This window comes from Ursus arctos, unplaced genomic scaffold (assembly GCF_023065955.2).
Source record: "Ursus arctos isolate Adak ecotype North America unplaced genomic scaffold, UrsArc2.0 scaffold_4, whole genome shotgun sequence".
Lineage (NCBI taxonomy): Eukaryota > Metazoa > Chordata > Mammalia > Carnivora > Ursidae > Ursus > Ursus arctos.
Window position 1 is genome coordinate 89334924 of NW_026623056.1, and position 14911 is coordinate 89349834.

General features: G+C 46.3%; 1 protein-coding gene across 1 annotated transcript in view; it reads left to right on the plus strand.

Moving 5' to 3' along the window:
- The window catches only part of PCP4 (Purkinje cell protein 4), a 52850-nt gene that overhangs the window by 15185 nt on the left and 22754 nt on the right, over positions 1-14911 (plus strand). Inside the window, exon 2 of the mRNA XM_057306822.1 lies at positions 10658-10709. Coding sequence (XP_057162805.1) covers positions 10658-10709 — 52 coding nt within the window. The remainder of the gene's footprint in view (positions 1-10657; positions 10710-14911) is intronic.

Consider the following 14911-nt stretch of genomic DNA (forward strand, 5'->3'; position numbering starts at 1 on the left):
CCCAAACTGCTGAGCGCAATGTGCTTTCAGTACCTTAACCCACTGCAAATGGAACATCACGGAGAGGCGAGAGGCAGACCTCTTTTGAAGCCTGGTTTTCCGTTACTTTGCCATCTGATTCCTTTCAGGCACCGGGCCGTGCACTGAGACTGTTTTCGTCATGTGTCGTTCTCCCAGCCCGATGAAGGAGCTGTGGTGTTGTCCGGCTTTATGGAAACAGAAACTGAGGCCCAGAGAAGCCAAGTGACCAGCACAGAGTCACACAGCAGCTAAGGGGCAGGGCTGGGAGAGTCTGGACAGTCTGATTCCGGGATTGCAGGAGACTTTCCTCACTTTTCTTTTGTCTTTCTTTAATTTTTGGTCATAGTTATAAAGGTAGAAGTTGCATCTAGTAAAAGTTACCTTGTTCCGTTTATAGCTGATGAGTTTTGACACGATTGCGGTCTTGTCCTTGAGATACAGACTGTCCTACCGCCCCGTAAAGTTCTCTGTGTGCCGTTGGAGTCTGCTCTTTCCTCCGCCCTTAGCTCCAGAAACTACATTCTTCACCATCACACCCGAAATAAAAACAATCCCGATTTATGCTCTAAGCTATCGGCACCACCTGGGGAAGACCATGGTCACCGAGGCCTGCACGGGTGCTTTGTACCTGATAGCTGAGCATGAGGAATGTAGGGAAATGATCAGGAGCATGAAGACGGTTCGGAGCCTCGTGAATCACTCCCGAGGCTCACACTGCAGAGAGGACGTTCAGTGACAGCAGCTGCAGCCTCGTCTTTGAATGGGTTTCTATCCTGCTCCCTGAGTGCACATTCTGCCACTTGCTCACGGGGCCTCTTCCGGCCCATCTGGGAGAGAGGGCCAGGGAGGCTCCCTTGCCACAGAACAAAGAAGAAAATGCCTCTGGGCCAACATGGGGCCCTGCCGCGGTCCCATGCTCTGCTCCGCACCTCTTCCCCTCTCCCATGCTGGCAGCTGGGAAACCCGTGGCTCTGTGCTGGGCATGGGGTTTAAATTGGACACTTATCTTCCCTCTGGCCCAGAGACAGCATCCCACCTCCATGTGGTTGGGGCTTCAGGAGAGAGTTCAGCCCATGCCTGCAGAATCGTACCCCCCAGAGAGAGCGGGGACCCCAAGGGGTGTGGAAGGAGGACACCCTCCTGTGTGCTCTGGGTACTGGAGGCTGGGGGCGCCCTCACTCTCCTCCGAGACCAGAGCTCGGGGCATCCTGGACAAGGGAGCAGCACAGCTTTCTTTGTGTGCATCTGGTTTTCGGCCCAAGTAGAGAAAGAAACATGTTGCTGTTGGCATCCCTAGTCTGCCAGAGCTGTCCTAACAAAGTACCACAGGCCGGTTGGCTTGAACAACAGAGATGTATTGTCCCACAGTTCTGGAAGCCGCAAGTCCAAGGTCAAGGTGAGTGAGAATCTGCTCCAGGCTCTCGCCTTGGCTTACAGATGACCCTCTTCTCCTTGTATCTTTGCCTCGATGCGTGTCTGTGTCCACATTTCTCCTTTTAGGAGGCCCTCAGTCATACTGAATTAGGGACCATCTTAAGGACCTCATTTGAACTTGATTACCTCTGGCAGGACCTGGTCTCCTAATAAGGTCACTTCCTGAGGTACTAGGGGTTAGTACTCGATTTTGGGAGCACACAGTTCAACAAATACCAAAGCAAATGTTGCAGTGAATTCCGCCCGGTTTGAAGGACCATTCAGAACCTTCCCTGCCACCCATTTTCAGGGAGAATTGATAGCAACCCACGTCTTACCATGACTCCTTTTTGAGCTGAATTGAATAAAGTAAACAAGGTGATTGTGTCGGCCTATTTGAGATACTTGGATTTGAAAATTTAAGGGACATGAACTCATCCTATTTTGAACTCATAAAGTACAAAACAAATCTACAAAATTAGGGGATCCACACAGATGTCATTAAAGAGTTCCTAAAGTTCCAGCATATTCCAGTAATGAAATTGTGTGTGTGGCATGTGACCATTTCTATAGAACGGAGACTTTATTTACGAACGTCCACACAGAAAAAAGATGGGAAGGAGATATTCTGGAACGTTTCATGAACTATTAACAAAGTTTAACCCTTATTAGTTGGATCATATGTAGTTTTATGCTTTCCTCCTTGTACATTTATTTTCTGAAATTTTCATAATGAACATATCCTAGTTTTAGAAATAAAAAAAAGTGTTATTTAAAAAAGAAAATTGGTACAAGAAAGGTTTTTAAGGGTGAAAAATACTAATTTAAAAATATGGGTGTAGGGACACCTGGATGGCTCAGATGGTTAAGCGTCTGCCTTCATCTCGGGTCAGGATCTCCGGGTCCTGGGGTCGAGCCCTGAGCATCGGGCTCCCTGCTCCGTGGGGACCCTGCTTCTCCTTCTTCCTCAGTCCCTCCCCCAGCTCGTGCTCTCTCTCTTTCAAATGAACAAATAAAATATTTTTTAAAAAATTTAAGTATGGCTGTAGGACAAAGTATAAAGTGAATTTCAGTAAGACAAATCACGCACAGATCCCTAAAAATGAAGGTCCTTTTGTAAACGGTCTGCCTAAACCACAACGATGCTAATTATTTCTATTAGCATAAAGGTCAGGAGGACGATGCTCAGGGTGGATTGTAGCATCTGGGGTGGGGTTTCGGCCCGTGGGTCTTTCCACAGTGGGAGCGAGCACACTCGGGGAACGGGGGAGAAGTACAGAGGTTAGTGCTCTGGTCTGTGAAGGTCCCATCACTTTTTCTTTTAACCAACTATTTTTTTAAACCCTTCCAGCTGAAGTTCTCTTTTGACGTTAGTTTCTATACCTTTAGGGATTAAATTCGTGGAGTTTTAATGCTCCATTTTCAGAATGGAGAATTAGAGATGATTTAAAGTATCAGTGGCAAGAAATTAAATCTATTCTGTCCTTATCACATAATGTTGGCATGAAAGTCTCTTCTGCTCTTCAGACAAATTCAGGGACTTGGATTTGGAAGAGGGTTTTAATGATGTGCCTTTGATGTTCCCAAGAGGCCACCTGTTCAGTGATCGTGGGGGCCCCAAGCAGTCATCAGCTACCTGCTGGCCGACCCAGCCGCTCAGCCCACCTCACCGTGCCTTGGCCGTGGTTTGGCTCCACTGTTCATTTAAAGTCTGAAATTTCATTCTAGAGACTCGTGAAACTCTGTCAATAAAATGTTAACTATAATACCATAGAAACACGCATTTTTTAAAAAAATGAACACGATGAGCAAAAGAAAACACAGAGAAAGTGCTGGGAAGGGTGAACCGAGATCTTCAGGGACAGTCCCCGTCTCGATTCTGGGAAGAATCTGCAATATTCCAAACGTCATGGTCCCTGAGCGCGGCCCACACCACAGACAGGAAGATTCGTGTTTTTCCTCTTATTTAAGACCCATCTGAGAAACTGCGCGTCACGATGCTACCATTTCAGGCAAGCTAGAAACCCTGAAACCATTGGAACTATGAATATCAACCACAGCACGAGAGGAAGACAGCACCGAGGAGAAAAATTACTTACTCGAAAATGCATCACCAGGGGAGAGACGGCGTTAAGCAGCACTTGCTAACAAAAGCTTCCGAGCCACCGTGGGAATGAGATGGATTTTTTCTTTCCTTCTTTTGCCAAATCTCAGCAACTACTTGGTAGACAGAATCCAAGAGAGGCCAGATGTTGGAAAGAGAGAGCAAAGTGCTTTAAAACAAAAACAAAAACAAAAACGCCTTGAACAAGTCCTTTCCCTTCTTTTAGTGTAGACATGCCGTCCCCTTGATATCACAGGGTGACAGCGTCTCTGGAATACTTTGTCACCGATGGACGGGGGAGAGCAGGACGTGTGGCCATCAGGGGCCAGAGGGTATGATCTTGCCTTCTCAGACGCAAGAACAGAGACTCCAGTAAGGGATGTCCCCAGCGATGCACAGGTGGGGTGGGGGCACTGTGACTCATACTGCTTAAGATGTGGACAAGCCCCCGTGACTCCCGCTCACTCTGGTGAGCCCTGGTCCCTCACCTCTGCCCCGATCTTAGTCATCTTGGGTCCCGCTCTTACCCAGCTCATAGAGACAATTGGTTTACTCTCTGTCCGTCCCTCCGGGTGTGAGCCAAACAGTCAGAGAATGTGCGCTTCTCCCGGGGACCCTCAGCGCCCAGCCCAGTGCCTGGAACGAGTCTCTCCCCCAGGCTGAGTCCAGACCTCTGACTGACACTGAATCCATAATCTTCACTTGCACGTTGGTGAATGTACCTAATTTTAATAATCTGCTCTTGTAAGGAATCTTTTATTTCTTAGCCTGGGAGAGACCAAAACCCTTTAACTGGGCTATTTTCCTTCTGCAGCAGCTGTGAGAGGCTGATGTCAGGACAGTGAGCAACCTGTTTCACTGTCACTGGATGAGTCTCTTGGGGAGACTGGGGAAGAAGGAGCGGAGAGTGGTTGGGATCCTGCGGGCCCTGCGGAAGGCCTGAGACATTTACTTGAGAAGGCTTTGTTCCCCAAGCTTATGGGGGCTTTGGAAGTGGTGACCCTCTAGTCGAATCATGTCACTAAGTTAAATATCAAGCCAACAAAGATACGGTACAGATTTAGACCATTTATTTATTTATTTATTTATTTATTTATTTATTTATTTATTTATTTCAGCGGTAGAGTTTAGTCATTCATCGGTCACATATAACAGCCAGTGCTCATTCTATCACGTGCCCTCCTTAATGTCCATCACCCAGCTACCCCATCCCCCACCCTTCTTTCCTCCAGCAACCCTCAGTTTGTTTCCTGGAGTTAAGAGTCTCTTATGGTTTGTCTCCCTCTCTGTTTTTAACTTATTTTATTTTTCCTTCCCTTCCCTCATGCTTGTCTGTTTTGTTTCTTAAATTCTACATACCTGTGAAGTCAAATGGTATTTGTCTTTCTCTGATTGACTTATTTCACTTAGCATAATACCCTCTAGTTCCATCCACATCGTTGCAAACGTCAGCGATCATTCTTTTTGATGGCTGAGTAGTATTCCACTTAAACACTACATGTGTGGCTTCAGAAAGTGTCCTCAGACCGTCACTTGGACCTTAAATTTAACCTGCTAAAATTCATTTCACATTCCATTCTCTTCAAACTTCTGGAATGAAAAGTAAATACCTGATAACGGGAACCCTTGTCTCATCCTGATGATGAAACAGTGTGTTGTGGCTGAATGATTTTCCAAGGACACACAATCTGTCCGGCATTCTGAGTTTGCGCTGATGCAGAAGGAGGTTTTGGTAATTTGGTTTCATCTACAACATATGATTAACATACCCAATTTTACAAGTGTTGATGGCAAAGTATGAAACCTGAGCCCCCCCCCCCCACAGTATTCTGGAAGTCATGCAATAAGAACTCTCAAAATGACAGCACAAACTCATAACCTATAATTGTGGCCCATGAGAAAGCTGGAAATGGAAGTTTTCAAAGACTTTATTAAAATAATTTTCCAAATCCTGGAAATTACGTAACTTCTTGAATCTTTTACTTACTTTGGGGGAGCGTGTGACCAGTGCCTGGCGGAGCTGCGTGGAGGCGAAAGGAAATGTCAGTAATACTGGTTTTCATGTACAATGTTTGTTTATTACGACTTTTTATGGTACTTTTGATTTTCTAAAATATGGCCTTAAAACATTTTTTTTGTCTTTTTTAAGCTTTATTGAGGTATGGTAGACAAATAAAATTGTAACATACTTACAGCGAACAGTGCGATGGTTTGATACACACGCACATTGTGAAGGATTCCCACCATCGGGTTAATTTCCACATCCCTCACCTGACATACTTACCTTTGTTTTTTGGTGGGAACACTGAAGTTCTACTCTCTTAGCAAAGTTCAATGATACAACACAGTGTTATCAATATAGTTATCATGTCGTACATTAGATCCTCAGACTTTTTTCATCTTATAGCCGAACGTTTTTAACCAACTTCTCCCCATTCCCCCACCCCTAGCCCCTGGCAACCACCATTCTACTCTCTTTCTATGCATTTGCCTCTCTCCCTCCCTTGCTCCCACCTCTCTCCTTCCCTTTTTGCTCTTTTCAGATCCCACATATAAGTGACCCCATGCAGTGTTGGTCTTAATTAATGGCTTTTTTGGTGTCCCCTTAAATTTTGTGTCTGAGGCGGAGGCCTCACTCACATTATCCGGTGGGGGCTACTCCAAGAACGCCGAGATTCTGTCCTAGATCGCGCAAGGAAGGGTAGAGGACTGAGAAGTAATGCAGTCACTCATTCTCAAAAAAGTGTAGACTTTGCAATCAGCATGCAGTCAGGTGGGTTCTGAGTCAGTTTGTGAGGGCGGGGACAGCACCTCATTTTCTATTTCGGCTGTCACCGTGAGGACATAGGTGCTAGTGTTGTGTGTAGACCCCTACGTGTAGTGCACAGGTGGTCAGACGTATCTCAATCTCCATGCTAAGCTCAAAGAAAAGGAAGAAATGGATCCCAAACCACTTATTTACCAGAAAGTAGGTGTGGTCTATTCCACCAGTGGGGTAGTGAATATGAAACGTGATTTTGCAACTCGGTTGAAAGAGTCACCCAGACAAATCTATGTGCTGAGGCAGGTACCTTTCAGATGTCACTTCAGACTCTGTCGGTGGGGACCCCGTGGTGGCCAGCTTAGCGTGGGCTCCACAGGCTTCAGGCAGGTGTGAAGTGACAGCATGTGCTTCCTGGTCACACCACGTGTCCCCACCGCTGCGCCTCCTGCCGCGTCACTTCCTCCGTGTCCCCCAGTAGGGGCCAGCTGTGAGACATCGCCCAGGCGAGAAGCATCAGGAACTGGACTGATGAGGGACAGCGGCTGGTGGCTTACTCACTGACGTTTTCCTGCTGGGGTCTGCTGGGTCACACCACTCTCAGAGGGGGCAAGGCCACCGTCAGGTGCACCTGGCAAGCCGACTTCTCTCCCCCCTCCCTCACTGCAGGCGCCCTCTCCAACAAAGTTGTCATGCAAATGCGTTTGCCTCAGGCTCCGTGTTCTGGGAAACCAAATGAAGCCATATTCTTTGTTATTTTCTCGTAGCCCTTGGTGCAGGGGGACTGTCAGAAGAATTACTTCAAAATTTATACCTTGAAATACCAACCCTGCCTTTTTACGGTTACATGGCATGTACTAGATTTTCAGAAAGAACTCTCATGTACCCATTCTTCATTTGGGCTCCTTTTAATTGGGAGTTTATTAAATTCTGGAATGCTAGCTTCTTATTAGATAACGTCACCAGGGAAGGACGCCTCCCTTCTGAGAACCGTGTGAGTTGCTTGGCAAGTGTTTAAGGGTTGGGGACAGTCCTCTCTGGCCACGGTTCTGCCTCCTTCCCTCCCGTGTCCTCCCTGCCTCTCTGCGCACTCCGCAGCAGGGGTGCCCGCCAGCAGCTCGCGCTGCAATCAGAACGTCTCTCGTGTCGCCTCTGAGATGGCTGTCGAGCATTTCCTGAGGGCAAAATGAGGACAATATAGAAAGAGGGAGTTTCCAAGAAAATGTGTCTGTGCTCTAATAAGCTGAGTAGTTTTTGTATTTGTGATTCTAAAGGTAAATTGAGTGGAATATGCTTTCTCACACAATACTCTCTGTCCCTTGAAGAGGTCTTGGGGGTGATGACAGGGATGCTGTCTGGACGTGTGGGAGGAGAGAATGCCATTGTGCCTGAGGAGGATGGGCACAGAGCAGGGATGCTGATTTCAGATGGCCAATGAAGGAAGGGACTGTTATTCTTCCAGACACTTAGGGAAGCTTGGAAGAAGGTGCTGGGTCTGGACGGGGACAAGGTGTAGTGGAAGAAGGTGCTGGGTCTGGACGGGGACAAGGTGTAGTGGAAGAAGGTGCTGGGTCTGGACGGGGACAAGGTGTAGTGGAGGGTCCCAGCCAGGAGTGTTTGAGGAACGTGAAGTTGTTAGGGTGGGGCTGGAGCTGACCAGGAGAGGCCCTAAATAAGAACATCTGTGCCAAGGGCCAGGACAAAGGGCAGATGGCAAGAATCGTGGCATCACACAAACAATCATGTGTGATGACCACCCTAGACCCCCCAGGATAGAAAAGCTCTCAGATAGCTCCCCACCGCGCTCAGCCTTCCCTTAAAAATTCTGCAAGGTCTCAGAGAATTCTGAAATGACGCACTCCCAGTGAATAGTTCTTTTTTGTCAGGATCCTTTCTGATCCGAGACACCGTCTCCCTGTGACATCTATCTGTTTCCTTTTGCCTCCATCAAATGAGACCTGACACAAAACCCCTGTCTTAGAAATCCTGAAAAAATGAACTCCTTTTCTCCCCTGTGCACATTTCATGTTGGATTTCCTCGGGTTTCTAAAATGTGATTTTTATGGAACGAGGTATTCACGACATTTGAAAGGTGTCACTGTTTCAGGTATTTAAAGACAGTGAGGGTTGAGCGCGCTCCTAGTTTGCATTTGTATTCTGTTTAATTTATTCAACTCTACAACCCTGTCCTTTTATTCTCTGAAATTCACTCCCCCCCGCCACGCCCCCTGACCCATCTATGGATTATGTGGGGAGGGATGGAGGGTTTAAACACTGGAGTGATCAGTCCCCGACAGCTGCCGTGCAGCTGGCTGGATGCTCCGTGCTGGTGGCCCGATTCCCTTCAGTGCACCTTACCCAGCCTTGCAGTTGAAGAATGGACTTCAAAACAGGGCAAGAAGAAAGGGGTGTTTTGCTTGCAAATCCATTATATTTAAGAAATGTGTCATTTCTATATGATTTCTCTCATCTATGGAACATAAGAACTAGGAAGATCGGTAGGAGAAGAAAGGGATAAAGAAAGGGGGGTAATCAGAAGGGGGAATGAAGCATGAGAGACTATGGACTCTGAGAAACAAACTGAGGGCTACAGAGGGGAGGGGGGTGGGGGAATGGGATAGACCGGTGATGGGTAGTAAGGAGGGCACATATTGCATGGTGCACTGGGTGTTATACGCAACTAATGAATCATCGAGCCTTACATCAGAAACCGGGGATGTACTGTATGGTGACTAACATAATATAATAAAAAATCATTAAAAAAAAAAGAAATGTGTCATTTCTTAAAATGAAGATGATGTCTATTCCTGGCTGACTATTGAAGTAACGATGCCATGACATGGGACCTAAATGAAGTTTGTAGAACAGCTGATGCTTGGCTAAGAACTGCAGCCACTCTCCATGGGAACGCATGGGCAGATCTAGTATTCTGAAAATTCAAGACCTTCCAAGTTAGATATGACGAAGGGGCCCACATTTCTGTAACCTTCCCAACCTGTGGCCTCTCCTTCCACCTCTCCGCCTTTCCGCCACAGAGAGTTGGTTCATCCTCCCAGAATGGGACTGGATTGGGTGGGCATTTGCACTTCGTGGTGACTGGGTTGGGGTGTGTAGTGGGCTTGGTGACACTGGGACACTTGGCTTTGTCACCTTCTCTCGAGTTATCCTCTGCTCAAGGCAACATGGGTACACTTGAGTCTTTATCATTCACCCTATGTATTTATACTAACCGGAACCTGAAAGCAAGATTTTTTCAGATGATCCAGCTACTGTTAGTCAAGGGTTGACTAGGATCTGGGAATTTCTCATAACAACATTGAACACTAATGGGAGCTGGTAATTATTTTTATGCTACTGTTTTTAGGCTGGACACAAATATAAATTTTGAGGACAACTTTACCCCTTAGTGAGAGTCACCTATACTGGTTTCCTCTTTGTCCAGGGCTCTGCTTCTATTCCCAGCATAATTATGTAACCAAGACAATCCCTGCAAGTCTCTAACCTCTGGGCACCGTAGTCCTGTTTCTAGTCTCGACTGTGTCACCAACTAGCTCCTGACCTTAGACAAATCAGGCTCCCTTCCTGGTTGCATACTCTTCACCTGAAAATTAGAGACTTCATAATCTCTTCAATCTTTTCCAACTTGAAGCATATTTTCAGTAAAGACCAGAAAATTGGATTGACACAATATTTCTCTCTCCATGGACTAGAACCATTCTGAGAATCGTGTTATTTAAAGATAGTCATTGGATAAGCTTTGAGGAATCATGCTTGTATGTTGACATGTGTAGTGCATTTCACATAGCTCCCCAGACCTCACAGAGAATCTAGCCCAATGATCCAAGACTGACCATACGATTTTAATACTTTTGGTCAACCTGGTAAAATGAAAATGCACAACGTAGGCTCACACAATGACAGACAGGTGACTCAAAGTAGGAGAAGCTCAGACTATATTTTTTTAGCTTATTAATTGTTTTTAACCTGGACATTGTGATTGGAATTGAGAACATAATGGTGTAGTGGGCATCACTGACAAAAGTGACAATTCTCATTTTCTCACAGTTGGCTGTTTCCCTCATATTTCAGATGAGGTTTTCCTCCATCAACAATAGCTTCCCATCTGGTGTTCCTTGGATGTGGGCGAGGGGGGCAGTCCGTGCAAATTGAATGGATCCTTTCTGGGCTTGACCCTTTCTTGGTCTGATGAGCACCATGTTTTTACCACCTGAGCTCAAGTAACATAGAACATGATATAATGCAACAGATATTTGAAACACTAGAAGTGATAAAAATAATCCTGAATATACCTGATAACAATTTCTTTCCCTTTTTTTTTTTTTTTTTAATGCCTTTAGCGACAAGGTGCTGGGGCAACCAATGGAAAAGACAAGACATCTGGCGAAAATGGTAAGATGACATGAGTAGTCCAGCTATTTCCTGGTGTCAGCTCTGCAGCCTTGCGCCCATGGCCGGTGGGGGTCACGCCTTGCATGCAATCGGGCTTACTATGCGCGTTTGTGCTTCGGGTTAGAGTGGTTCTGAGCAATCCACGGTGAGCACCATGGTCTGGATTTACAAAGAAAACCAAGCTAACTAAATGCAGTGATAAGAGCAGTTTCCTTCCCAAAGGAGGACTCCCATTTTGGGCAACGTGATAATTACAATGCAAATATAGTTCTGTGCTTTCTTCATTAGGGTTGGTGAGAATCGTCGGAGTTGTGAGGATAAAATGAGATCAAATGAGATAAGTGCTTTGAAAGCTGTGAAGCGCTTGACTCCTCACGGGAGGCTCTACAGTCTGCTTCAGGCCTCCCGAGGACCCAGAGCACAGCGCGGGCTCCAGGGGGTCTGGATGGGGGGGTGGCGGCGAGCTGCCAGCGAACGGGAATACGTGGTAGAGGCCAGAGCGCGCGTATCCCGGGCGGGAGTGTCCACGCTGGCCTTGAGTCGTAGGAGCGATCACTGTATTTGTGGGTGGGGCCTGAGGCTCGGAGAGGGGGCGCTGGCCGAGACCGCGAATGGGAGGAGGGTGCACTTGGGCGGAGACCCAGCTGGCTGTGAGCCTAGCCCCCCGACTTTAGCGGCGTGATGGGGAGGACGCATATTAATGAGGACTGCGGTACGCTCCTGGTGAGGTTAGATTCTGGGTGTTCTTCCTTTTTGTTGATTATGACATGAACTCACTTTTGTGGAAAACGGGTCCTGCTTCGTGCTGGATGGGATTTGTGCCCGTGTCCCTTCCTCCTGTCGTGGGTGATGCCGCTCTCCATACCAGCTGCAGAAAACTCCCTGGGGGCCTTCAGGGTCCTCCGCTGGGTCTGCGCTGGGGCCTGAGCAAGACTCAGGTGCTGGAATGTTCCTCTGTGGCCTGCTGACTCACCCGCCTGTTTCGGGCCCTCCTAGTGGGCAGGGTGGGTGTGCGGACCCCAGGGTGAAAGGTCGTTATTTGAATTAGTAGAGTGTGTCTCGATTCAGAGCTGGGGACCCTTCCTGTCTTCTCCGTGTGAGTGGGGGGGTGGGCTGTTGGCACAGAGGTCAGAGAGCAGAGAGGGGCAACATGACGGGGGGGGGGTCCCCCCCAGCAGCTTGTTGGTCTCCCTGGTTCGTGGATTCATAGCCATCTCTTTCCTAGAGGCCCTCTGCTGGCCTCGCAGCCCCAGGATCCCAGGATTTTACAGTCAAAAGACTTCTTGGAGACCCGCCTCTGGGACAGTTCTCACGCTTTTGTTCTTCTGGCTTCTTTCCGTTCTTAAAAATTCTCGAAGACCCAGAGAATGGGGTCTTGGGGTTGGTTCCCATATTAGAAACTAAAAGGGAGAAAATTTTTAAAAGGTTTACATATTAATTCAGTAAAAATAAAGTGATAAACCCATGACATGTTCATATAAGTAACATTTTAAATGGAAAAGTAATAACATTCTACATGAAAAAGTAATGACATTTTCCAAAAGGAAAAAAGCTATTTAGTGAAAGAATAACAATGTTTTGCATTTTTTGTTGTTGTTGCAAATCTCCTTAATGTTTGGCTTTCACGGAAGACAGCGAGCCGCCTCTGTGTTCCATCCCGTGGCATCGCATGTCGTGTGGGCTCGGGAAAATTCCACTGTGAACTCCTGAGAGAACGTGACTGAGAAAAGCAAGTCATCCCTTAGTCCTGTAGAAGGGAGTTCTGATCTGATGCTTCCCCAGGGGAGGGCCGCAGCCCCGGGTACCTGGTCCACACCCGAGCATTGCTGCTCCCGTGTGACTCCCGTGTCATGCGTGAGGAAACTGCACTCTGCAGATCAGGCAGCGTCGTGGCTCAGAAGTGGCCAGACCCCGCATGTCCACTGCCTCTGCCCCTCGGCTCTACCCTGGCCCCCATCCCACCGGTCCTCTGAAGCGTGTCCACACACTCAGCGCTTTGCACCAGAGAGAAGCATCAGCTGTTGGAGAAGACACGACTTTCTGCCGTCCTGAGGCATGACGTTTCTTTCAGCCCAAACCCAATCCCTTCTAGTGAAAACCGACCGTGTCTTTTCTGGAGGTACGGAAATCAATGGAAAGCAAAATTCAAGATGCCGTGGACAGAACTTTCCTTTATATAATTCTATAGATTAGAGGATATTGACTTCTGAGTAGAAGAAGGGATATTTAGAATTAGGGATTATTTGATAATTGTAGAACAGAGGTGCTGGGTACATTTAAATGGTCAACATGGTGCCCTTTGATTTCAGACAAAGCTGCTTACGTGTGATATATGCATTTGACGTTTTATTATAATATTGAGTTTGTGTTCTGCCTCTAAAAATGAACAAAGACAAAAGTCAGTACCAACCCAACAATGATTGGGGTAAAGACTTTGTCGAAAAGACGTTTTCCTAAAAATCTAAGTCGCTTCATTCCTTGTTCTTAAATTTGTAATACGAGAATATCATCTGGGAATTTGTTTTAACCTATTATTACATTCCATTGAAATCCAAATTATTTTACTCTGTCATCACAGGTGTCTCGAGAGATCTTTTAGCTGAATGTATATTTCCTGTTAGCACAAATGGAGCTGCCCGCATGTGGGGAAGGAACAGGGAGCCGTGGGAATGGCAGTGGGGGGCACAGAACATCAAAATGTCAGGAGAGTTGGGTAGGAGTCAATTAATCATGAGTGATCATTCCCAAATTTCATTAGTTGTCGACAAAGTGTTCTTATTTCAACGATTATCAATTTACTTAGGCCTCCATTTAACACTTAAAGCAATGGAGACCGTTAACAGTGAGTTACGAGTGCCTCGAGATTCTAATTCAGCTCACGGAAGACACACGTCAGATACATGTGAACCCCGGAGGGATCGAAATTGTTGGCTCTGCTGGAATTTTGTTACATTAAAAATTATCTCAAGAGGGCCACTGACAGGGAATCTGGATTCTTGGCATTCCAAGATTATTTTTACTGATGGTGTTGTCGCTGTGGTGTTTACAGCTGTGACTATGACATCTCTCCACTCCACATCCAGAATGCCCCTGAAGTCTTCCTCAATCTCGGGGATGCCAGCCTCTGGCTACACAGCCCAGCAAGCCCAAATGCGCTTCACCACATCTGCAGTAGGGAGACGGGTTTTTCAGAAATTTTGTTTATTGTTTATTTATAAAGGAATGAATTATTTATAATGAATGAATGAATTCATTTATTCATTTTTATAATGAATGAATGAATTTCATTTTTTATGAAATTTATATTGAATTTATAAATTATTTATAATGAATGAATGAATTCATATATAAATGAATAATTCAGAAATTATTATTTTTTAAGTAAGAAATGAATTCATCAGGCTCTTGTTCATTCAGAGATTTTCATTCCTATATGAACAAAGTTCCTTCGTTGTTTGACTAGTTTAGGCCAAGAACTTCATTTCTTACCCTCCTTGAGTGAAACGATAGTGCGTAGCCCCCATTACAACTCACCTGCTGGGTTAAACTCAACCATGTTTGTAAATATAGACACAACCGTCTGACTCTAGGTTATTCACCTCCAATCACCAGTTTGGACACAAGCAAAAGGTTTTTTGTTTGTTTGTTTTCGTTTTTGCGAGACAGTAATTTTCCTCGATGTCTTGATCTGTATCCTGATACTTGTTCTTCAGAGAGACTCCAAGAGTTAAAGGTTTTATTGACACAGAAGGTCGGAAAATACTGGAAGGAGAGTGGCCGCTGGGAAGCCTCCGACGTGAAGGAAAGATTTACGAATAATAAACCCTGGCAGAGCTTACTTTCAGAGCCCGGAGGCTTACCCAAGCTAAATTGAATTTCTAAAACTGGAATGGATTTCTCTTGATTTAGTGAGCTGTGATACATTTGTTTCCAGAAAGCTCTGTCTTTGGGGGGGGGGGGCATGGAGGCACGTGATTTAAGAGAGGGATCCGCTCTTACCCAGGCTGTGGGTAAATGTCCAGAAGGAAGGTGTTATTCTCCCCGCCTGTAGAACTCACTGCAGGTGTAATTTCTTTGAGGCGTGAGTCCGTGAGCAAGAACGCAGGTACCGTGCTTGGGGAGGTGGGCCCCTTCTGTGGGAAAGAGGTGGTGGCTGGAGAAATTTCTAGTAGGTGTGGGAATGTGCTAGGACCACATAATGT